The 25,340-nt window shown below is 47.9% G+C and overlaps 1 protein-coding gene across 5 annotated transcripts in view; it reads left to right on the top strand.

Moving 5' to 3' along the window:
• GALNT14 (polypeptide N-acetylgalactosaminyltransferase 14) overlaps nucleotides 1–23,268 on the top strand; it is a 104,132-nt gene extending 80,864 nt beyond the window's left edge. For all 5 annotated transcript variants that reach the window (XM_054196842.1, XM_054196840.1, XM_054196837.1 and 2 more), the window contains 9 exons: nucleotides 1,333–1,420; nucleotides 2,099–2,183; nucleotides 3,584–3,687; nucleotides 8,181–8,307; nucleotides 10,922–11,014; nucleotides 12,441–12,524; nucleotides 13,712–13,856; nucleotides 21,475–21,594; nucleotides 22,175–23,268. In XM_054196842.1, coding sequence (XP_054052817.1) covers nucleotides 1,333–1,420; nucleotides 2,099–2,183; nucleotides 3,584–3,687; nucleotides 8,181–8,307; nucleotides 10,922–11,014; nucleotides 12,441–12,524; nucleotides 13,712–13,856; nucleotides 21,475–21,594; nucleotides 22,175–22,333 — 1,005 coding nt within the window. In that variant the 3' untranslated portion in view covers nucleotides 22,334–23,268. The remainder of the gene's footprint in view (nucleotides 1–1,332; nucleotides 1,421–2,098; nucleotides 2,184–3,583; nucleotides 3,688–8,180; nucleotides 8,308–10,921; nucleotides 11,015–12,440; nucleotides 12,525–13,711; nucleotides 13,857–21,474; nucleotides 21,595–22,174) is intronic.
• The last annotated feature ends 2,072 nt before the right edge of the window (nucleotides 23,269–25,340 follow it).

Below are 25,340 nucleotides of genomic sequence, written 5' to 3'. Positions count from 1 at the left end.
GGGGATGAGTGTGGGCTATTAGAAGGGCTCACCAGTAAGATGCTCGAGGGGCAAGTTTTAAACGACTAGATACGATCCTTTCCCTGCAGTGTTTGGTATGCAAAGCAGGTGCTTTGCTTAAATCCTTTCCCCTACCCTCAGGCAACTAAAGGATGCTTGAGTATACCGAGCTGCGGGGGTTTGGTGGGCACCGTGCAGCAGCTGCGATGGGTTTGAAAGGTGTCACACTTGGACGTGACTTGAGTGTCTCCATGTGGTATGTAGGTGCAGCAGACCTTGCTCTTTCAGTCGGATGTTTGACTCTGAGAAAGTCATGTTAATACTCCTGACTTGATGTTTTTATGGAAATACCGAGTATTTGTTATGCTCATTTGGAAAACCTGAGCTCTAGTCCAGGTCCCGCTCATGGCCTTTGGTTGCTTCTTTCTACAGCTGCATTTGAATACTTCTTTGTTGGGACTAATTTCTAAAACAAAGTCTTTTCTGAGTGAGAGAGCAAGCCTGTGTGTGCTCAGATGCTTTCCTTTGCATGGCTGTGAAAAACAATTTGATCTGTGAGGGTAAAAGCTTGAAGTTTGAGCTATAATTGGAGTTTGGGATTTTTGAAAAGAAAAAGAGAGATAAGAGACCAGTCAAAGCTGTCAGAGTCTCTTCCTCCTGTAGATATTTTTGTTCATAACTGTTTGTATAATCTCTTTGCCCATAACAAGATGTTAATTAAATCACCACGAACTATTTAAAATAATTCAGGTCCTTTTTTTAACCCTTTCACACCTTTGGCAAAACTCTAACTGTATCCTCATAGTTTGTACATTTAGAAAATGGCTGTATTTAAGCTGCTTGACTGCCTGTGTTTTTCCTCTGTCTGTTTGCTGCCTGACTTCTGAAATTCAGTAAAAAGTATTTAAGGGAGGTGTAAGGGGAATACACTGGTGAATTTGCAAAAGGCAGATGGAGCTTTGCCTCCAGCTGAGTTTGGTGCCGAGCACACGCACAGCCTGCGGAGGGAGAGACTGCGGGTGAAGCCAAAGCCGGTGAGAGATGCCAGCTCAGCGGCCCAGCAGCACACGGTCCTCTTTCCCTGGAGAGATGACGCCTGTCTTCCCAGGCTTCTGTCAGTGCCTCTGCCGCTTGGTGCTGCTGCCATTAGTTCCTTGGTTGAACTGAGGTGATGGCTGAGGAGGAGGAGGCAGCGATGGGCACTGGTCCCTGACAAACCTGAATGACACCAAGATTTCAAGCCACCTGGTGTCTCCAGGAGTTCAGAGCATCCCTTGAGCAGTTTGAATGGTGTGATCTGAAGTCATGGGTTGTTTCACTTCTGCTTTCCAGGATCCCACCCGAGTGGTCAGCCCCGTTATTGACATCATCAACTTGGACACTTTTGCCTATGTGGCGGCTTCCTCGGACCTCAGAGGAGGTAAGTCCAAGCCGTGTGCATGCCCTGTGGATGTCCATCCCGTGGTGTGAGCATGCACTAGCCTGAGGAGCTGGTGGCTCTGCACCGCCCCACTGGCTCCTGCTATCTTGCAAAAAGCGCATTAGCACTGTTTAGTGCTCCCCGCTGGCTGTTTTCAGGCTATTTTAGAGACAGGTAAGCATGGCGTGAGGAATGGCATTTGCTACAGTGGATAAGGCGGTCAAGCAGGAAAGAAGGGTCATGTCAAAGCCACCCTTGGCAGCACTGAAAGCCAGTCTGCTGACAAGAGGAGATGCGGGATGTCTAGGCAACAAATGGAGGATGCGACTGTAGCACTTATTAGTATGCCTGTGCTATTTGTAGCACGCAATATCCATCAGAGCGTGTATTTTTGTGCACAAGGGGACAAAGTGAGGTTTCAGCAGCAGCTTTAATTCTGACTTTTCCTGCCTTTGGAGGGCTTGACTTTGCAGTTGTAATGCAATGTGTTCTTTCTTGTTCGTATGCAGTAGTAAAATACATTAGTCATTGGACTTTCTCCCAAGAGCTGCATCTCCATGGCTTAAGTCATTTGCAAGTGGGGAAAATACTCCATCAAACACAGCTTTGCAACCTGCATTGCCTCCTAATCCATACCCTATTTCTAATTTCCCATGGTACTTCTCTCTTTGGTTTTAGGTTTTGACTGGAGTCTGCATTTCAAATGGGAGCAGCTTTCCCCGGAGCAGAAAGCGAAACGACTTGATCCCACCGAGCCTATTAAGTAAGTCAAGAGGGGGCAGGAGGGAGCTGAGGAATGTGGGGCAGGCCGAGTATCTCATCTGACCTTATCTGTGTCACCATGCACCTGAGCAGTGTGATATTCCTTCCAGGACAGCTCTGAACTTCTAATACCTATAGCGGGCTCCTGGCTAGCTTGGGTTTTCCAGTACAGCTTCATCTCGCAACACTGAAGCCTGAGGGTGCTACAAAGGTAGAAGGGGTATATTTATGGTTATTTGTGTTTTGGTAGTGCTAAAGAGGCTCTTTATGGTTAGAGAAAAAGCCCACTGGTCTAGACTCCGGCTTCTCACAGCTCAGCTATCACTGAAAAATAACGCAGTGTCCTCAACCCACTTGATAAAAATGTAGTGTCTAGTCCAGCCTTTCCAGATCAGTGCTGCTCTACTGGATCTTGCTGAAGGCTCCTCAGAAACAGATAGCAAAACTGAACAGGAGAGATGCCATCTGTCCTCACGCCGTGGGATGGAGGGAGTCCCTCGTTCTGCTGAAGAACTCTCCTGGCAGCAAGCCAAGCGCTGGTGTCTGCCTCCCCAGCCATGAAGTGCTGGGGTGTGGGGCATGGAGGAGACCAAGTGTTGGGGAAGGCTCAGTGCCACAGAAAGCTCACAGGGGAGCAAAGCACTGCTTCTCCTTAGGATGCTGTTTCTAACAGGAGCTCTCCCTGGCTTCCTGAAGGCTCGCGTTCCTGGTTGTCCTGCCATGTGGGGCACTGTGGAGACTCGCCTGGGCACAGCAGTCACCACAGCTCCTCCTAAGCCTACGCTGAGGCATCCACACTGTCTGCAATTGAATGGAGGCAGGACTTGTGCCAGAAAATGGCGAGTCTCCTCGAGCTATCTTCTGGGTCTGCCCTCCCCTCCCCTCCTCCATGGACCTTCTCTATGCAGTTTTTGTAGTTAATCCAAAGAATGAAAAATAACCCTGTTTTGAAATAAAGATCACACAGCTCGCGATGGCTTTTAAAAAGCCCTTCTGAATTGGCTCTGCCTTCCCCTCCCCAGTGGGACGGTGCTCTTAATAGGCTGGCTCCAGGCAAAAAGCCCGTCTGAGTGAATAACCCCCCAAGCGCTAAGTGCATTTTTGATGCTGAAGCCTACAATCAGGGCTGTGAACTTTGGGCTTGTAGGAGTTGTGCTGACGGGTGCATTAGCCAGTCATTAAGTGCCAGGCAATTTATGATTGACAGCAAAATACCAAGGCAGCTGAAAGAAAGGCTCATATGCTTTTTGAAGGGTGTTGTCCTTGTTTGGTGAGAAGGAGAGATACGTAGGTAACGTCGTGACGATGGCAGAGGAGGCAAAGGGAAGGGCTGCTTCTGTGCATCCAGGTGCTGCAGCAGTGTTTGAGAGTGCGTCCTCTCTTCCTTTACCCATTCTGCAGGACTCCCATCATTGCTGGGGGGTTGTTTGTGATTGACAAAGCCTGGTTCAACCACCTGGGAAAGTACGACAGTGCCATGGACATCTGGGGCGGGGAGAACTTTGGTGAGTCACTCATCTTCCTCCTACACCTTGCTGTGTTGCCTTGTCTTCCTGAGTCATGCTAGACGGATACAAGGTCATTTTGGACTTCACTTCGAATGCTCTGCATGGTTTCCCTCACTTATAGGTTACGGTCTTAGGTGAGTAATGGATCCAACAACCATAAATGATGGGAAGTGAGCAATTTTTGGTACTTGGGACTCCCTGTCTTCCACGCTGCTTTGATTTTCTATAGGTAAATACCCCTAACCGCAGAGTTTTCAGCTTTAGCGTTACCAACAGATGAGAGAACACCACACGCACCCTCCTATTCCTTCCTGGTCTTATTTTCTCATTAATAAAGCAAAGGCATGTCTTATTCCATTGTTTCAAAACAGCATATCGAATCTATGAACTGAGGCATCAGTGCCTCCCTGAATTTGCAGAGAGCCTGAAACAGTAGCTCCGTCAGCATGTTGCAAGCAGGTGGCAAAGTAACATGGCTGCTTCTCCATTCCTGGATCACTAGATCCTGGCTGAGCGCTGCCAGCCTCTCCTTGACACTATCATTTTTCCCGCACAAAAAAAAAAAAAAAAAGGTTAAGAGCTGACCTAAATTCAGTCACCTCTGCCTGTTATCACAGGGCAAGGAGGTCATTAAGAAATCTCCTGCATGCAAACCTGAGGGGGCACATGAAGGAGGTAACAGCCGGTCCCTTGTCCCCCATGTCAAGCGGAGCTGGCTCAGGCTGGGCTGTTCTCTCTTGGAAGCTGTGGTGATGCTGCAGATCAGAGCAGCAGACTGTAGCCGTGAAAGAAGGGGGAGGCACTCGATGTCAGGGAGACAGATCAGAACCTGGCTTTAATAGCTCACCCCTCTGGGGAGTATGGCTAGCAAGGAAGGGAAGGATCTTGTGTCTTAACACATACAGCGATGCTGTCAGTCATCCAAGGGAACAGATGCTGTCGCCTTGCAGTAACCCATCGGCTGCCTGGCACTGTTGTTTCCTTCACAGGCCTTTTTTCCTCAAGCATATTTTATTTATTTATATCTTGTTATGCAGTAGGATCTGGCTCCTTCATGCTTTCTCTCTGTGGGTGGATGTCTTGCCACCGGACTGACCCAAAGCATCTGCTCCTCTGAGTGGGGTGTCTCTGAGGAAGCCTAGGAGGGAGCAGCAGCCCTCCCGCCTCGCCCGCTGGATCAGTGGCCCAAACAAAAGCATTCAAGAAGGGATCTAGAGATGAGGAGAGGGACTGCTGCCCTGCGCCTGACCCACTGCCTGTCTCTGCTCGTCACTCTTCTCTGACAGCAGCCAGCATGAGATGCTCCTGGGAGATGAACAGTGACGGGGCAGCCTGCCCTCTGGGGAAACTCAATCCCAGCAGCTTGTCCAATGCCCTGCACTGGCAGGCATTGCGCTCCTCACATGCGGTTATGTCCCACCCTATGGAGCACGATGTTTCCCTTACTGGTGTTATGCCCCAGGAGGCTGCTCCCGACCCAACATGCGCTGGCTGTGCTGGTGTAATGTCAGGGCATCGGCTGACAAAGGGCAGCCAGGCAGGTTAACACTGCCATAAAAACGTGCAGGCGCATAGCAGCAGGGCAGATCCCGTCTTGCCCAACGCCCTGAGAGCGGAAGCGTGCCCGGCTCAAAGCTGCATCTCCTGCCGGCGCAGCAGTCCAGGGCAGCGTGTCCCACCTCGCTTTCACACACAGGCAAGGGCAGCGGTGACCCTGCTGGCCTCGGTCAGTTCTGGGCAGGTGACGCAGGGCAGGAGCTGACGGAGCGAACAGTGAGCTGTGCTTTTTCTGGTAGCTTAGTCCTGAGGGGATGCAGGACTCTGGTCCTGGGGAGCATCGCTGCTGCCTTTAATGTTATTGACTGGGCAGCTAGAGGGGGCTGGAGACTTCAGGCAAAACAAAATCAAGTGTGTTTGGGTTAGATGGAGGACATTGTAGGTGTTTTACTTCTTAATTTACTTAATCCCCTGGAGGTGAATCGATGAGTAATGGCAGAAAGGCTTGCAGGCCAGCAACAAGCGCTAAAGGTATTTCTGTCAAACTAAGGCCAAGCCCAGTGCACCCCAACATGTACTGCTCGCATCTTTTCTGGGGGTTGCTTGGTGGGGCCACCCACACTGGGGACATCCCTCAAGGGTCAGGTGAAGCATGCTGTCAGTTCCTGCTCCCCTGGCTCCTCTGAGCTGGCCCTGTGCCATGCCTTCGCTGGTGCCTCAGTTTACCTCCTCCCAAGGCATTTAGCTCTTGGCTGCCTGTCTGCAGACTTTGTTTGTTAGCTGCCACGGATGGCTCCATGCGTCGTCGCGACCTGCTGAAACCTGTGCTTTAATTGCCTCTGCTGGGACTGGAGCAGGGTCTGCAGGGTGCAACAGGTCTGAAGCAGAGAGCTCGGGCTCCTCACCATCTCCTGCCCCTCCCAGCGCTGTGTTCTTATTCCACTTCGCAGTGCAGAGAGATCACCTCAGCCCACCTCTTCATTAGGCTTTAAATTGAGAGCAGGCGAGGACCGAATGGGGCAAGTCTTTCCCTTGCAGCGCTTCAGGGAGCTGCTCTTCTCCCAGGCTGAGCAGAAGGACCAGAGGAGGGGAACTGCCACACTGCCGTTCACAGCTGCTCAGCTGATTGTCCCCCCTTGATCGGGCACCCTTCTGATTGACTCAGCAGCGCTGGCAGAGTGGCCGGCGCTGTGACACACAGGCAAAAGAGAGCAACAGCCACGTGTGAGGGGAACCGAGTGCAGCAGCTTAGAGCGGCCGCATCCTGCCGTAATCTCATTTCCCTGCAGCTGTGATTAAGGTTGCTCCCAATATAGCACCAGGACACGGCACAAGGGCATGTTTTATTGGCCTGTTAATACCCAGCACTGGGGAAAGTGGTGAGGCTCCAGCTGCTGTTGCAGCTCTTGCCTGTAAACACAGCAGTGGAGGGGAGGGGATTTCTGGAAAGAAATGCTTCTCCTCCTTGCTGTGCTTTCCCACCCCAGCCTTTGCTGGCCCCTGCTGCCAAGGCCAGCTGTTGAGAATGGGCTCAAGCCTTGAATTTTGGACCTGGGCATCAAGGCAAGAGGGCATGGCGGCTGTGCCAGCCTGCTGCTTCCATCAGGCCTGCTGGGAGCGGGGACGGGAGTGACATGAATCTGGCTCCCACCTCTGCAGCAACGTGCACCTCGTGGCTGTGCCATGTGTGCTTGAGTGTAGGTGGCTTTGGAGGTCTGGGCTCCAATTCTCCTTTGCTCCCTGAAGCTGTGAGTCATTTTTGGAGGGATGGCAGCTTTGGGGGCCAGCAGTGCCTGCTGTTGGAGGTGTAGGAGTCCTGTCCACATTGCTCAAATGGCCTTCCCACCACAGGCACTTGTCTTGCCAGTATCCGACCTGAAGACAAGTTCTCCTTGTGCTGGCGTATGTGAGGGGACTGCCGGGAGCACAAGGTGGCAAAGACGATGGGTGGCCTCCTGTCTGGCTTCTGTAGTTAAATGTGCGTGTGTGGGGAGTGAAAAGAAATTTGTTGTTTTGGAGTAGATATGTGCTATGTATAGCTCTAGACGTCAGCAGATGATAAAATAGGATGCAAAGAACTGCAGAAGCCTTTTCTTTTTAATTTAATTTCTCTTCCATGCTGGTTCTGTCTAAGTATGACTGTCTGACAATATAGTTGCAGATTGATAGCTTCACAGGCATTAGGACCAGATGGACCCATTAGATCAGCCATTCTGCTCACCCATCCTACCTCACCAGCTAGGATTTCATCCAGCTCCCTGCCAAGGGCCCCGTAACTTCTGGTGTCAATTGTGCCACCGGCTCGTTTTCCTCCAGAAGGGCCCTGTGGATCAGCCAGAGAGCAGCTAGGGACAACCAGGAGACATTTCCCATACTGATAGCTTATCCAGATTTTTGGAATAATCCCTCCCACCACTGACTTTTGCTTGTGTGAAGGTGTGTGCCTCGTTGGTCTGCAATATCCACACTCGCGGCCTGGAGTAACTGCTGGGCAGGGTAAGCTCCTATACGTTTTGGGACAGGTGATGGATGCACAGCGCACTGTTCACTTTGCAGAATCAATGGTGGATTCATAAAGGTAATGAGCATTGTAGTCGTTAATAACAGAATTCATGGCCTCTCCCGGTCAATTGACAGCCCTTTGTAGGGAAGTGACTCTGAAATAGGTAGTGCAGAAGTAATTACGGGAGCACAAAACCGGCAAGATGATTCTGCGATGTAAGCAGGAGCGCACGAAAAGGGATCTACTTACTGTCTCACTCTTGCCATTGTGATGTCACCTGCTGTGCTACAGGCAGGTTTCAAGTGTACTGACTTCAAACAGATCGCAAGAAGCTTTGAAATGTGCTTTTAAGGAAGTTGTGCCTAGAAAAGACCCTCTGGTAATTGATTTACCCCAGTTTAATGTGACAGAGGATGAAATGAGAAGTAACACCAGGAGCCAGCCTGCTCTAGGACAGAAAAACAAAATGCTGAAGCTGCTTTTCTTGTAGAAATCTCTTTCCGTGTGTGGATGTGTGGAGGGAGCCTGGAAATCATCCCCTGCAGCCGTGTTGGACACGTCTTCCGGAAGAAACATCCGTACGTCTTTCCAGAGGGAAACGCTAATACATACATTAAGTAGGTGTTTTGTATTTGCTTAGTTTTTGTGAGGTGGAATAGGGTGCTGCCTTGTCAGGAGCAGAGAGAAGAGAAGATGGGGAAGAAAGTTCATTTGTCACATTTTGAAATATCCCTGGGCAAGGAATCTCCTGAGCCAAAGAAAATCAAGCCAGTACGACTCTCCCTTAAGATTTCTACAGTGTCGAGAATATGACAGAAATAGGACACTTATATGGTACCTTTCATCAGCACAGAAATGGAGGGATGGCCCCAGCATGTCCCTGAGCACTAGCTCCCGTAACAGCAAATGGTTTAGACCCTAAGGTCGTCAGAACACATTTGTAATGACCTGAAATCAGGCTGCCAGTGATGTCTGTTGGTACCCAGTGACCTTAGCTGAGGGCTGAGCGTTGCTCAGCTGAACCAGAAAATTTGGTTCCTGATGCTTTTCGGAGAGGGGAGCCGAGCAGCATGTCAGAGTGGGTGGCTTTGCCTCTGGGGTGGTGCTGCCTCTTGAGCAGGGGCAGCAATGGGCTGCAGCTCGCTGGTAGGGACACCGAAGGACCTGCCAGGACCTCCCAGCTGAAGGGGACCTGTCCTCACGCACAGGAACATGGACTGAATCAGCTACTGAAATGGCCGGCTGAAATGGGCTAAGATCCTGGGAACAGCAGGCAAGGAAGGAGGCAGTCCAGAAGTGGGAACTGGCACAGGAAACATGATGGGAGCAGCTCGTGAAGTCAAGAAGGATTGCCTCCTTTTTTAGAGCGTGAGGCTGAAGGCTGTCTGTTAAGTAAATGACTGAGAAAAACATTGGGAGCAGTTATACTTAATGCAGGGCTGTTTCTCATCTAAACTGCATTTGTGTGTGTTTACACACCAGGCATCCCTTTTAGTGTGGCTTTCACAGTGTTATAAGCTGAGAACAGTATTTGCAAAGACCCAGCTGCCTACAGCGGGGCTACCACTGACCCGGGCTCTCTGCAGCTTTCCCACGGTTTTAACGAGACAATGAATTGGGGGAGTGCAAATTACATCCCTCGATTATATCTAATATGCGATTTCCAGCCATGCAGGATGTGGGGCAGGAAGGGGACTTTGTCACCGTGCTTCAAAGAGGTGGCAGTGAGGGGCACAGGGTGTTGCTGGCACCTCAAAGAGGAGGGCACACCTTTGAGAGTCATGAGGAGGGCCCTTGCTTTTGGTAGTGAAGTAAGACTCTTACAGAAGAGGCTGGGATGTGGCAGAATCTCCACCGGCCGAGTCGCTGCAAACCTGAGTGAAAAGGCAGCGTCTGCGTTGCATCACCTGCAGGAGGAGCAGGGGGAGCTCGCATGGGTACGGCTCTTCTGGCTGCACCCCGAGCACAGGCGCAGGGGGATTTTAGGGAGGTCTGAATCAACATCCGGGTGTGCGCCTTGGCACTTATCCCCATGTTTCTTATAAAGCCGAATGAGAGCAGGAAGTCAGAGAAAAAAATCCTGCATGTTGGGAAAGATTAGGTACAGAGGTAGATGTAGACACAGTGACTTCGGCATCTCTTGAGCAAGAGCACTTAGACTGTTGCACTGGCCTTAAATAGAGAGAAAAAAGCACCAGGAATCAGCACAGGACTGAAAAGCGTTCTAGAGAAACATATCTGTAGGCATTAGGAGCTGGAATTTTATTAACCTTATGGTATCTATCAGCCTTAAACTTAATGTAGTGGTATATAGACTGAGAGGAGAAGCAGCTTCTGGCAACCTGATGCTATGTGGTACCTCTGTTTAAACAGAGATGTTAACAAAAAATATCTCCACCTTTCTGCCAGATTTTGATTTTTTTTCCACACAGCCTCTTCTTCAGTGCAAGAGACAGCTCAGGCTCCGGTGTTGTGCTGGCTTCATGTGCAGGCTATCTCCTGTTCTGACCATGTGGGATTCAGCTGGATCGGAGCCTGCCCTGCGGCACCCGCAGCCCAGTGGCAAATATTAATAGCTTGGAGGCACTGGCCTGGCTTGGAGGGCTCCCCTGACCTGGGCAGGATGGGTAGATAGGCATGGATCAACAAAGCCATTTGCAAGGAGAGTTAGAGCCATCTGAAGTCAACAGAAGATTTACTTAGGTTCATAAACCTTCCGCAGACACCTGGCTGATGTGGAAGACCGACATTTGTACTACCACACTGTGGCCAGGGTGGTTTCTCTTACGTTTTGAATGCTGAGATTTGCCTTAATGAAATCCAGGGGTGGAAAGCAGGAGAGTCCATACAGGATTGACACAAAGGAAATAGTTGCCTTCAGTCTTTGGCAAATTTTGCACCACTTTTCAGAGCTCCATCCCAGCCACTAACTAAAACCCTGGGCATGCCTGCCTGGGAGATGATGCTTAAGAGAGGCTTCAGTTCTGAGTCTGCTGCATCCAGCTGAGTTTGAAATGGTGAATTCTTCACCCAAGCTTTGGCCAGTTGTGTTCGGTCCCTGGAGTAATGGGGAGGAGGAGTACCTTTTTTCTAGTAGCGAGGGCTGATTTGGATGAAGCCAAAGACCAAGTTGAGGATGGGGGGAGGGTGGGACGGATTAGGGAATAGATTTTAGAAAATATCACCTCGGAGGCTTCTTTGGTTTTACCTGTCTCTCGTTACCTCTTTCAGAAACACCAAGCGCACAGCAGAGGTGTGGATGGACGAATTCAAGCAGTACTACTATGCGGCTCGTCCCGCAGCCCAGGGGAGGCCTTATGGAAAGTAAGTGCCTTTCTCCCCTGCCTGTGCCCTGCCTGTGCCCTGCCTGCTGCAGTGGGTGTTCAGGGTGACGTTGCCCTGCTGTGGAAACCTGCCTGCGTTGTTTCTGTAGTAACGCTCAATTAAATGCTAATGGTAGGCAGATGCCATGAGCACAGCAATGAAACATATAAACAGCTAGTTTGTATGCTGTGCTGGTTTATCCCAGTGAGTGAAGTGAATCGAGGTGGGGGAAAACCCCCTCTGCATATGTCCTGTCCTTGGCATTAGAATCACAGAATGTCTTGGGTTGGAAGGGACCGCTAAAGGTCATCTAGTCCCAACCCCCCTGCAGTAAGCAGGGAAAGAAAGGAAAAGCAAGGAAAAATTAAGTATAAGTACTTAAGAGTGGAGCTTGGGGGAGAAGAGTCCAGAGGTCCCACTGGCAGCTGAGGGGCAGGAAAATCATCAAATTTTGGGCCCACTAAGGCTTTATGGGAAAGGAGCAAGTGCTTTGGATGCAGGGAGTTTGCTGTCCATTCTGTGAACAGTCAGAAACACCTTCCTGTCAGGAGGACTCTACATATTTGTGTTAATTTCTCGTTTTTATATGCTCTTCCTTCCTTAGAAAGTTTCCTTTGGACCACAGCGGGTTCCAAATCCAACCCCAAATTCCTTCTCGCTACTCTTCAATTTTTAGGATAAAAAAATTGAAATCTCGGTGACTAACCTATTTCCACTGAATTCATACCCTCTTCCCATCTGTCAGCATGGACTGAAGTAACAGCTCTGTCAGCTAAATATAGGAGGATGTAGAGCAGGTAGACTATGAGAAGGGAAGGCACTGGAGGCTTCTTACTGCCCTGTAAATTCCAGCTCATAATAGTGACACGCATAAAGGCTGGCCCAGAGGGGAGTTGGAGTCTGGAAAACGTCACTATACAGCATGATCCCTCAGCAGAAATTTAACCCTGGTTAATGAAAGAAAGAAGTATTTCAGCATGTGATTAACTTCTGCTGACTTAAAGGTGTGTTTAGGTGCTCTTGTGAATCAAGGCCTTCTGTAGTCCTATAAACTAAGAGTAATTTATAATAGCATGTATTAATCTCCTAGTACATTAATATATTAAATTAATGCTTAATGCATATAGTAGATAGCATGCATTGTTTTACTAATTATTTTTAAATGACTGTACTTTTCCATGAACTTTTCATCCTTGTTAAAATGGCAATATGTCATCATGCCATTTTACCAAGTGAGACCTCCAAAGAGACAGAAATCAGAACGACTGGCCGAACTCGTGCAGATGATAGCAGAAAATAGAGCTGCTGGTGCTCTTGTTTTGCCGTCTGTGCACAAATGTTGGGTTTCTCCCAGCCTCCCTTTTTGGTGCATTTGGTCTCGCCTTCCTGATTTCCGTTGTATCTCTATGGCGTTTTCTTCCCACAGCATCCAGAGCAGAGTGGAGCTGCGGAAGAGGCTGAAATGCCACAGCTTCAAGTGGTACCTGGAAAACGTTTATCCCGAGCTTCGGTATGGATGTGTGATCTCCATCTGTCTCTAGCAGGGCAGTGGGATGGCCTGTCCCTCCTGTCCCACAGAGCTTTCCTCTGCCCCTCCAGTCCCCACACCTCCCTCCTGCCCCAGAGACGCAGGCACCCCCTCCCTTGGCTTCACTGAAGGGCACGGTGAACTTCGTGCTGGCTTTAAACACAGCTTGTTCACAGTGTGACGCGGTTCATTTGTGATCCTGCGTTCTTTAAGCAATCTTATAGAGTCCGTGGCTCTTTGCTGCCAGGCTGGTGAGGGGCGAAGTGCCAGTTATTTCTCTTAGCTTTTGGCGCTTCCTCAGGTATCCTCCTGCCCACCTGTGGGACAGGTGGTATAGGGAAATAGCCAGTTTTCCTTATAAAAGTATCCCAAGGTGGAGAATCCACCATAGCCTCTGGTGGATTTTTTTCAGTACTTAATGACTCTTGCTTACCAAAAAAGCACCTAATTTCTAGTCCTTTCACGATGTTCTGTAATACTCGAGACTCCTCTGTTGTGAAACCATCCACTCTAGGAGTTTGTGACCTGTATTCAGCTGCCTCTGCCTTACTCCTAGCCTAACGCTTTGCTTAATATGCACTTCCACCGCTGCTTTTGCACAGATTCCTTTTAGTCACCAAAATTACTCCAGAAATCATTGCATCCAGTCCCTCAAATCGGTATCAGCAGCCATGCTCAGGAAGGGTGCAGAAAATTTGGAGATACCTCCAGGGATCTGCTGATGCAATGGCTGAGTGCAGAATCACAGTGTGAAAAGGATGTATAGCTGTTTTCTTGCTTTTTATTTTGCCATGTGTGGCATTGCACGGCAGCATTCACAGGGAATGGCAGGGCTCTGTGGCGGTTTGTTATAAACTTCCCCACTCCTGTAAGCTGAAGGCTGACCTTCAGCCTGCTCACAGTCTGTTCCTTGCTCCTCTGTTTGCCTCATGTGGTGTTATTTATTTTTTCCTCTTATAAAGGCCAGCCATCCATCTCTTGAGTGCTGCTTCTGCGGCGTCCCTGTCCATGTACCGCTCTCAGTGGTTCAGTGTCATAATAGATCTTGCCACTGTCATTTTCTGAAGGTGAAATGGTGTGACTGCACCCTCCTTACCCCACTGAGCTTCCCTTTGAGTACTCTGTGTGCCTGGGGGACCAGGGATGTTGTTTTCATGCTGTTCCTGCAGGATTCCCGAGGAATCGCTCTATCAGACTGGGATGATCAGGCAAAGGCAGAGCTGCCTGGAGTCGCACAAGTCTGAAGCCCAAGAGTTGCCCGTCCTGAGCTTAAATCCTTGCATCAGCAGCAAAGGCACGGCAGCAACAGCACAGGTAAGATGTGTTGCCTATCCCCGGTGATGGCAGCTGGAGAGAAGGCTCTGGGGCAGCTTTAAGGTGATTTCCTAAGTTTGCTAAAGCTCTGTTGGAGGATTACCCATTCTGCCAACCCCTTTCCTAAGGTAGCGTGTAGTTAAACCCCGGTAAGTCCTCCTTACCTCGGTGGAGGCCCTGGGCAGCAGCAGGGACGGGTGCAGGAGCCACAGTACAGGGTGGACCGCTTCCCTCTGTGCTAGCCTGCGCTGCACACTTACTGCTGCCCAGGAACGCCGCGCGCCGTTCATCTGCAGAGATCAGAGAAAGACAAAGAGAACTATAATTTCCTCTCATCTTTCAGCCTTATTTCTTTCAAAATGCACTGAATCGCAATGGTATTTATAACTTCATAGTCTGCATTCTCCCGATATTAGATTGCCCATTAAACTAGTGAGAATTTAATGAGGATGATCTCATTTTTTTTCGATCTTGTTTTTTTCGATGTCACTGAGACGAGAAAAAGCTGTATGAATCAGTGTTCTCAAAAGCATATTCTAGGAAATGTTGGAGCCAAGAGCAGGCACATGTGCCTTGCAGCGGAGTTGCTGGAGCAAGACTCTGAAGACACAGCTTCAAAACCTGCCTTTGCTTCAGGCTCCCTTTGTGATTTTGGGCATGTCAGTAAGTTCTCTCGCTGTTGCCATCTATAAAACAGGGAGGATAACAATCACTCGCTTCTTTGGGGTGCTGTGAAACAATTTAATAGGCAGTGGTGTGCTTGCTTCCACTTGACTGTACATCCTTAACCCTGACGGTTACATATTCAAACCAGGTAGCTCTGCATATAAAAGGCCCAGTCTGGAGATGCTGCTGAAAATGTCCCTAATTTGTATGTGCAAATGAAGCGGGTCATTATATGCATCTCTTTGGCATGCAGTTGCATGCCTGCTTTTAGTCAGAAAAATAATATCTGTTTTACAGTCTGGTAAAACCACCAATGACTACTTGAATTTTAGTCAGTTCAGAAAATACAGTGAATATAACTGCAAGTACCAGATAGTTACCGCTCTTATGGTTTAACTAGTTTCCAGGTTTTAGAATTCTTTTTCTTTCTTCCACTGCTGCATGGACTTTTTACAAAAACAGCAAGAGAAGCGAGCTGATGAGAGCAGGTCATTATGTTTTGCAGGGTCAACTCCGCTGAAGGGAAAAAAAAAATGCTCTAGTGACAATTGCGACTTTCAATGAATTGGATGCTTTTAAAAAAGTCTGGGAAAACCGGAATGGAAACCGCTGCTGCAAGCCAGCGTTTCAAAATGAAATGGCATTGATCTGTCTGAAATATTAATTTGAAGTGATATTTTAAAATGAGAAGTGTCATGCCAACAAGTTGAATTGTTTCATTCCCATCAAACACATTTTGTTTTGACATTTCTGTGCAGTAAATTTTTGGAATTCTTCATGCCACAAACTTTTCATTTTCCCATTCTGATTCTGCAGCGGTTTGCAATAGGTCAACACTTCCCACTGGATGGCAACTCCATTTCTTGTGCACATCCAGGACTAACTCTGCAGGGGAACAGAAAAATGCGCTACAAACAGATTGCTGAATAGCTACGCTCAATACACAGGCAGGAATAGAGAAAAACCTTCTCTTTTGATCTTTCCCTGTCTTTCTAAGATAGTTCTCTGTTATTTGTACCCATGGAGAATATTTCAAATGAAAACAGAATATTTAAATTTTCGTTGTGAATAGAAACATATTTTAATTACACAATTGTTACAAGACCTGAACTTTTGGATGACATGGGGGTTTTATAGTCACCAGGCTGTGTAGGATAGATTATGCAGCGGTCCTGGATGCTACTTGGTTTCTTATTCGGTATACCAGAATAGAGCAATAATCTTCACTTTTAACACACTGAAGTCAAATCTGTTTACCCTAAGCTTCATTATTTGAAAAATAGGCTTAGCTAAATCAAAGCTGTCCTTTCCTGGCATTCAGTAACTACTATGGAAATATCCTGACCATCCGTATCCTTTATTGTCAGTGTTAGTAGCATTAATTTGGTTGCTTGATTGCCCGTCTGTGGCTGTTTCCCTATTAGACTCCCCAAGCCCTTTACCAGCATTACATGAACGAAGTCCTGGGACTGGGTGTGAGAAGATCTGAGCTGTCATATATCACCATGGTTTGAGAAGCGAGGAACAGGAGCCGCCAGATGGCAATCAATTGCTCTTTATTTTAGTTTTTGCTATTTCTAGTGCAGGGGAAGGGTGTTGTGAGCCCTCTGTCCACATCCACAGTTTGGGTAAATTGAGAAGAGTGACTGCAGTGAAATCAGACAGGCTTTACACCCCTAGCAGATCTCACAAACCCTCCCTGGTGGTGTCTGGTGTTAGACCTGAATTACTAAAAAGGGCGCTGAGGCACAAGAAGACCCCTCATCTTTGTATAGGAGAGCTTTGTCTTCTCATCCCTGGAATCCACTTGGCCCTTCCCACTCCAAAAGGTCTGGTAGTAGTCAGGGCAGGCTCTGTCCCCTGGGGTGGCTCTCAGAGGGACCTGCTCTTGAGTTAGTGACTGGCAGAGATCGTTGTGCAGTGCTGCCCATCCCCAGGGCACAGCGGGCTCTACCTGCGCTCCTGCCCACTGGAGCCTTGGTACTCTATGTCGTCTTGTGTCTTGTTTGCTAAATGAACTGTTTGTTCTAGTTTTTCACAACAGAAATGCATCTGAGGGAAAATAATTGGTCATAATTTTGTCCTGGTCTGTCCGATGAAGACATGAGTTGTTGGGTTTTTGTCAAACTAAGTGCCAGTTGATATTATTAGTCCGTACATCTTTGGAATAGACAGATGACTCTGGAATGTATTTAAATCATTTGCAGTTACAGGATAAACCTGACATACTTCAGATAAAAAAGCAGAAGACACTTTGACCTGGATACTCACACACGTGTAAGCAGTAGCCACAAGATGAAAGTAAAGTTAGTGATCTCCTAGACAAGTGAGGCAACATTGGGAAGGTTACAGCATCCGTTTCCCAGGACTGCACCCCAAAATATCTGGCCTGTACCCTCAAATATCTGGGCCTTGGAGCTGAGTGTCTGCCATTGCACTTGGGTGGCATGTGCTTGACTCTTGTTGTGAAGGAAATGCAATGTGATAATCTGCCTTATGCGGCATTGAAGCTTACCCCAGTTGGCTTGAGGAACTCTGTGGGCTGACTAGATCTGCACTTTCTCTGGAGAACATTTTGCATCTATCCAGACTAGCCTGACAGTGTCCCTCCTGAGACATCTCAACCATAAAAATTCTCTTCTGATCTTCTTTCCCTCAAACGTCTTTATTCTTCTCGTCCATGGACGTGTCCTGCCCCCAGCTGTAGGTCAGCTGGAGCTGTGGGAGCTGGGCGGAGCCAGCAGAGCAGAGAGGCTGGCTGGCAGCAGTGTCATTTCTGCACCTGGGCTGCCGTGGGCACGTTCTGTGCTTTGCTTTCCCTCTCCTGAGATGTGTGTAAGAGCTAGTTGCATCCCAGAGCCTTTTGATGAGTGAAGCACTTTGGTATCTTTAGGTGACCCATGCAGTCGTGTGCCTTGGGGCACTTCCCTGTGCACTTCTCTGTGATTTTAAAAAGATAACAATTGAGGGTTGAGGTTATTCCCGGCTTCTTCACAAACATTTTTCTCTAGATGCTACCCAGCTTTAGGCTATGGCTGACCTCTTGCTTGGCAGCAGAGCATGTACAGCTCTGTCACGTAACACTGGGCTCCCATTGGACTGCTCCTTGCTAGACTGAGGGGCTCCTTTCTCCTTCTGCCACCCAGGCTACGCCAAGCTGAAGGTCGCATTTTAAAATAATTTCCTCAATTCACAGTGATGCTGAGTAACAGTGACAGGTGCCTGCCCAAATGATGCTAAAGCCTTGAAAAATAGAGACAAGCCTCAGATGGGTGTTAGTGTTATCCAAGGCCTTGGAGGAGGGAGATTACTCGTTGTGGTGTGCAGCTGGTAGCTCTGCGCTCCCATTCCACCCTCTTCTTCCTTGTTCCATGACCACTTCATCAGGAGCTGCTTTGTCTTTGAAAAGGCAGGAAATCTCGATCTCAGTTTCACCTTGTGTCTGTTTTTACTTGGTGCCAGGGGTCTGCTCTTAGGCTCGTTGGCATCTCTTGTGGCCAGTCTGTCCCTGAAGCCATGTTAGCTCCCTCTTCTTAGGAGTACTCTGGGCTGCCCCGTTCACCTCAGCCCCCGGGGTGCAAAGCTCTGCTGTTGTTACTGCTGTGCTGGCCACGTGAGTGCTCAGTGTGCCAGTGTTTAGAAGATAAAGTAGTTTCTTATGGTGTAAAAAAAAAAAAAAAGCAAGAATTTTCATCCCACTTGATACAAAGAAGGAAAGAGATGGGGTAAGATAAAAATTTGCACGGCTGTTTGCCTGTATTTTAGCTGAAAGCTTTTCATGGATTCTGTGGTGTTCAAGTGACCTTTTTTTTCCCCCAGAATTTCTTCATTTTCTGCATCATTTTCTCTGGCTTTCATCTAGGGCTGAAAAGAGACAAGACATGATTAGAACTGGATAAAACATTTTTAACAGGACTGGCTTCCATAAGAAGCCATTCTGCCAAAATAGAAGAGCTGCGTGAAAATATGTCGGTTTAGATAAGGACAGCAGCAGGAAAGCCCTGGGGGCGAGAGGGGAGGATCTGATGTCAGCTACCAAACTGACACATATATCCAGCTCTGAAGGCCTCACTTCTTATGATGAACAACAGCTTAGAAGAGATGGTTACCACCACCCTGTCCATCCCATGGCACTTTGCAGAGTGAGAGGGTGATCCTGCCTTGAGAGGATGTGAATATTGGGAAGGCTTGAACAGAGCCTGGCCTGGAAAAAAAGTGTGAAGAGCCTCTGAGAGGAGCAGTCCTCCCTGAGGTGCCTCAGTGAAGCGAGGAGGTTAAGAGGTCAAAGCAAAAAAACAAAAGGTCCCATGGCCTGAGTTAGTTGGGGGATTCAACATATGCACGAGTTACAGGATCAACTTGCTGCTTTTGAGGAGCCTCAGGGGTGCAGCTCCAGCCCTGTCCTGAGCTAAAATGATGAACAATTGGTTAAAAATGTAAAGCACGTTTTCAAAGCAGCTTGTAGGAGCACGGATGCCAAGAACAGGTGTTGGAGCTTGCCCCGTAGGGCTTGGTTCTTCACAGATGCAGGACTAATTTGGCACCTGATTTCCCAGGCTAGTGGTTTACATAGCAGCTGACAGCATGCATGGTTGGGATGTCTGGAATGTGTTCGCTGTAGGATCTGGTAAACTCTGCTCTGTCTGACAAAGAAGAAGTAGTTGCCAGAAGGCCCTTTGGGTGCAGACTGCAGCTTTGAAAATGAATGCTTGCTATGTGCCGAAATCCTAGGCAGCTCTCGCTGAGAAGGCTGCAGGCAGGCTGTTCAGAAAGCCAGGTTTGATTTCCATTAGCTGGTGGGGAGTAGTAGGCTAAAAAATGTGGGGTGTGAGGATCACAGCGTGAAGTCCTTGTGGATCTGGGTCTGCTGTGCAAAAGCATGTTTTCCCTTCCAGGTGGTTAAGAACCTGAATGAAATGGGATTTATATTCCCAGGAATTAAATGCCTGTAGCTATCTGTTTTGAAGATGAGGAGAGGAGTTAAAGCTGCTGACGGTGATAAATACCAAAGGGGTGGAAGAGTTTCCCTGGTCTAATAACTCAGGCTAATGCAACCCAAAGCCTCCACCATTCAAAGTCAGTGGGAGCTGCAGGCATCTCAGCTCTGAGATCAGGGCGGCCATTCTTCACTTCCCCCTCCGGCTCTCAGAAAAGGTTGCAGTCTCCCAAGAGCACCTTTTGCCCTTCATTTTTCCAGATCCAGCCTAAACTGAAAAGTGTTTGAGCCCTGCCTTCTCTCCGTTGCCAACTCCCCTGCTCATTTCACTCCTCCTGGACCTCTGACTCCTCCGTATCTGAGCTCTCAACTGTTTTGCTTTGTCTCTGCACCTTTTCTTTCATAGCAGCTCTCCCAGTTCTTAAAGCCTGTGCCCTGTCAAGGCACTTGCCTTGGCTCTTGGGGCCTATTGTGGAAACTGTCTTGCTCCCTGGCCTTGCTCTCTCCAGCGTGGTTATTGCCCTCTGCTAGTGAAGCCAGCCTGCTGTTTGCCCTCTAGTCCTACTCACCTGCCCTGACACAGCTTGGCAACCTGCTTTGCATTTGCTTTCTCTGCTGCTCGCCTGACTTCTGTCTCAGAGCTGTTCACACAACAGGAGTTGATCATAGAATCATTTTGTTTGGAAGAGACCTTTAAGATCATCAAGACCAACTGTTAACCTAGCACTGCCAAGTTACCACTAAACCATGTTGCTGAGCACCACATCTACACGTCTTTTAAATACCTCCAGGGATGGCGACTCAATCACTTCCCTGGGCAGCCTGTTCCAATGCTTGACAACCCTTTCTGTGAAGAAATGTCTGCTAAATTGATCCTGCTTTGCACCCTGGCTTAGAGACCCTTGGAAACCCCTTCTAGCCCTGCTCTTCCTAATTTTAAAGTTAACACCCACACAAAGTCATAAGTTAAAAACTTGTTCCAGAAGTCACTCTCTGGGGTCATGTAAAAGCATGGTTTGTGGTTTCCCGTAAGCCAAAGCAACCCTTGCCTGCTCGTGTCCACACACAAATAGCAGGGAGATGTCCCTGCCTGGACAGCCTCAGATCCTCAGGAGGTGCTCTAAGTAAAATGAGCACAGGTGAATGACAGAAAATGTTCAACTGGAATAAACAGTGGAATAAACTTCTGTGAAATACTTGTGGGCTAAGCAGCATATCTGTACATACGTGATGCTTTCTCCAGCACAATTGGAAATCCTGGTCAAACTCTCAGCCTCTTTTATTTTTCTCCCATGGGTGGAAAAGATGATAATCCCAGAGAGCCCCTGTTGTATGATAAGCTTTACACGGGACAAAGAATTTCTGTTCCCCCAACGGCTTTTTCTTGGAGCTGAGGAGCTGTTCAAGAGCAGGTGAACATGAAAAACAGCATGAGAAAAAACCTCCAAGACAGCCCAGGGGAGCAGGAATAGCAGTGGTCATAGCAAACCAGTACAGCAAACATTTGGAGTTTGGTGCCACTCCTTTGATATGAAGGGGAGCTTTACCCCCAGTTTCTGTGATATTTGGGAACAGAACCCTGGGAATTGCAAATATTTGCTATATATCACCTCCTCTCTCCCACTGCTAGTCACAAAGAATTTCTGCTGCTCTTCCTTGGAAAAAGAGGATCGCACATTGTGTGGCTGCACATTTCTGCCTCTTTTTCCATTTTTCCATCACCCTGTTCCCCAGCCACAGCCCGGTTCTGGGAAATCCTTTGCCTTGTGAACCATTTTCTTTCAGCAGCTTTCGTAGGTATTTTCCTTGGTACATGCAGTCCCTCAGCGACACATGCAGTTTTGGGGAGGCTTAAAACATTCTACTGACCTGTCCTGGTACCTCTTGAAGTCAGCGAGGTTCGTGCTTGGTTTCAGAGGTGACAGGATCCAAGACAAAATGTTTGCTTTCCAGGTAGAAGAATACCAAGAATCAACTCTGATCTCTCAACTTTTTTCTTTTTCTTCCTCTTTGCAGGAATGGACGTACACATACAACCACCAAGTCCGCCAGCAGCAGCTGTGCTTGTCCGTATACACCCTCTTCCCCGGTTCCCAGGTGCTGTTGTCACCTTGCAAAGAAGGTGACAACAAGCAGGTGAGCCCTTCCGTTGATCCCTCATTTGCTTTGAAGTTCCCTTTCTCCCAGAATAGTATTACTGCACATCACATCGCCTGTGTGCTCTGACTTCATTTGGGAAGCACAGTCTATCTGGGAGTACAGACTATGGCCTGTTCAGCCCTTTGCCTCTTAAATGACTGTGTTGATAAGGTTGTCTATTAGTGCGGGTGGTGATCTGGATACTTATCTGCAGAAGTCAAACCAAAACTGGCAATTTAGTTCACACGGGCTGCCAGTCAGCCAGCAGATGCTAAAATTTCTCTGCAGTTAATCATCGAGCTGGCATTTGAACCAGTGACCTGGGGAAAAAGCTGTTAGTAATATATTATCTTTCTGAAGCCAGGCAGAGACTGAGCTTAAATGAGTATGCTTCTCATGGGAGAAATGCTCAGCGTGTGCTCTGCTGGGTGTGGGCTGGGGACTCTGTACTTCCCAGAATCAGGCCACAAAGGCTTTGTGACAACTGTCCTCTTGATACTGGAACAGCACAGTAAACGCGTAACGAGGAGGAAGCTTGTTCACCCCTGTTTCTTCTCTCTTGTGTGTCTCTCCTCAGCGATGGGGTAAAGTTGGGTCACACATTGAACATATAGCTTCACGCTTTTGTTTGGACACTGAGACGATTGGGGACACGAATGAGAGTACCAAAGAGCTTGTCATCAACCCTTGCGAGAGCACAGCCCTGAGTCAGCGCTGGGACATGGTGATGTCTTGACCTGCCAGAGGACAGATCTTACACAGCAGGGGTGGGCACTGAGACGTTGCTACACGTGGCCAAGATGCACCACATGGAGCTCAAATGCAAAACCATTGGGGGCCCTTGTGTATTATGGGACAGGAGAAGAATCATTCAAATGAAAATAAGGACATGGTGCTCCAGGTTGAACAACGGATGCTGTCTGCAAGGCATGCAGCTGGTATTGGCCTGTTGGCGGTCACACATTCAAAGAAAAGAGATGGCAAAAAACCAAACTTGAAATGTTTTAGAGGGATACTGGGAGTGCTGTGATGGGCCCTACAGAAGTTCGGTATGCACAGTATATATTAATCTCTCTGGAAACAGGTAGAAGAGCCTTGGAGACCAAATGGAGACTTGGACTCAGCAAAACAAGCATCGCAATAGCTTTTGGGGAGTGAGGCTCGTGTGCAAGGAGAGATGTGCCAAGGGATGCTAAGAAACGTCACCTGGAATCAAGTGGAAAACACTGAATTATCTTTGCACTTTTTATGTCTGGGGATGAGTTTGTCTTCTGCAGACAGCGTGGGTGGAGCCGTCTTGCACATTTGAGTTTGTATCTGACTCACCTACATGTTGTGTATACAGAGGCAGGGCAGTTCATGGCTGTGGCCAAGATCAAACCAGCAAGTAATGGGGGAGTCCTGCTCAGTGCTAACTGTACATGGGGGTGTTTGAATCTCCAAAGCCCAGGCAAACAGAGGATTCAGTGTGTGAGATTAAAGGATATAAACTGCAGTGAAGCTGGGAGGAAAGGCATTAACATGATTATTTATCCTTTCTGAAGGCCGTGGGTGAGCATTGGTCACTGAAAACTCCCCTATAATCTCGCTATATGTCTCTCACTGCTTCAGATCTGGAATAAGTCAAATTTTCACTTTTCTTCCATAAAAGTAATATTTTTGGTAATTGAAGGTAATTGTGTCATATTTGTGTTTCCCAATTTCCTGACTACAGAAGAGGGGACTCCCATAAAGTGCTGTGGCTGAAGGAACGGAGGAGATACTTAAAACTAGAGACTACTCTGAGAAAGGAAAAAGGATATTACCTGGTTTTGCTTCCCAAGTGTCTTGTAGTCCAAGATGTGAAGTACTGAAGAAAAGCTCTGGGATTACACCAGTCACATCTGTGAGCAGGGAACCCTGGGTCACAAAGTACGTCTCTCCCAAAGTCTTTTAGTGTAGGCAGACTTGGCAGATATTATTTCTTCAGGTTTTGGAGATAAGTGATTAACTAGAGGTCATGTCAGGTGCCATTGCTATGTGGGAGTGAGGTGACTGCCAAAGGAGAATAGGACAGAAGAACTCAGAAGGGATGTTAGGAATAGGAGAAGACTGGAAGGTCCTTTCCAGCCTGCCTTTCAGAGCAGATCCCACCACAGTAAGAGGTAGCGGGCAGTGAATCACCAAGAGTTGCACACACAGCTCTTTTGTAGCAACAACTCTTGGAGAGAACTTTTGCAGGACCATCAATGGCACTTGAAAAAAATACAGTTTGTGTATCTAAAAATGCTGGTGCTTAATGAAAATCCTATCCTTTGTTACCTGTGCTGCAAACTATAGGTAAAATACCACAAGCTTTGGGCCTTCAAGTGCTCTCAGCATCCCTTCTTGAATAAATTGCTGGCTTTCAGGATTTCACTGCCTCAGTTTCTCCTCCCTCAGTGCTGGGAGAAAGCTGTGTGTGTAAATCTCCCTGGCTTTAGAGGCAGAACGAGTATAACTTTATTTACAAAAGGTCACAAGGTATAAATGCTTTCTGTGTGCTGCAGTGATTACTAACTTAATCAAGCTCCTTCGGTGCAAACCTCAAGAGCTTCTGTTATGGAAGGGCTGGAGTAAGCTGTCATTTCATGGTGGGAGATGGCATTGTTTCCATGTCACATCTTTGCACAGGAAACAAAGGGAAGTATTAAAATGGAATGGACCCATTCCACAAAGAAGGGCAATGACCTAGGGCTCCTTCTGTTTAATTGAACCAGGAAATATCACACCTACTTTCCACACTGGCAATGACAGTTCTAGTAATTCCCTGTCTAGTGCCCACAAGGGAAGGGAGATCCCAAGAGCTTGCAGCTTAACGTGTTCACACCTGTACCATGCCTGCCAGGACTGCCCAGTTGCTGGCACTTAAATTCTGAAAAGTTAAAGAGACTAACAACTTGGCATCGGTTTTTGAAGTCCAGCGTCTGGCAGGTACACTCTGACCAGGTCCTCAGACCTATCTAGCTTTGTTATTTTCCGCCTAAGCCAAAAATACCTGTTCTGCTGACAGCCACAGTTCACTAAACAGGTAATGCTCCTCTTTGCCTTAGCAGAAACAGTTACCTCACTACACGTGTGTGTGCTTGAGCACATGGACCCATGGGACCTGCAGGGATATATATTCTAGAAGAAGTTATTTGACCAACTTTTCAGCTGTCTTGCATCTTGTAAAATCCAAAAGCTATACCAGACCCCTCCTATTCCAAAATATGCACTAAGGTGATCACTGTGAATTTGTTTGGGGGTAATGAAAGGCAGGCAATGGGGAAGGTGACATCAGGCATAGTGTCCCCTACAAGAGAGTAGCATCAATTCAGCTGGGTCTCTTGCAGGCTCAGAAGCCACCAAGCACCGAACAGACCTGGGGAGCAGCAGCCATTTGGCAAACTGGTGACTGTGTCTCGTGCATCCATCAGCCATAATCCCTAGATGGCAGCTTGTTTCATGGTCCAAGAAGTGAGATTAGCCCTGTGGATCAGCAGTGTTTTCAGAGAAGCCTGAGGGTATCAGCCTGACTCCTGGGAAGCTTTATATAAGCAAGCAATGGGCTGGCAGTCTCTAGAATTAGCCCCAATATGGCATTTAGCAAATCTTCGACTTAGCATCCCTGCAAAGAGACCTTGCATCATGTCAGGGGAAAGGTTAACTGTTGCTAGAAATCCAACTCATACTTTTAGGTTTATTTCACTTATTAAAATACACTGGAGATAGACAAACCTTTT

The sequence above is a fragment of the Rissa tridactyla genome, chromosome 3 (assembly GCF_028500815.1).
Source record: "Rissa tridactyla isolate bRisTri1 chromosome 3, bRisTri1.patW.cur.20221130, whole genome shotgun sequence".
Taxonomy (NCBI): Eukaryota; Metazoa; Chordata; class Aves; order Charadriiformes; family Laridae; genus Rissa; species Rissa tridactyla.
This window is presented reverse-complemented; position numbering and strand designations above follow the sequence as displayed.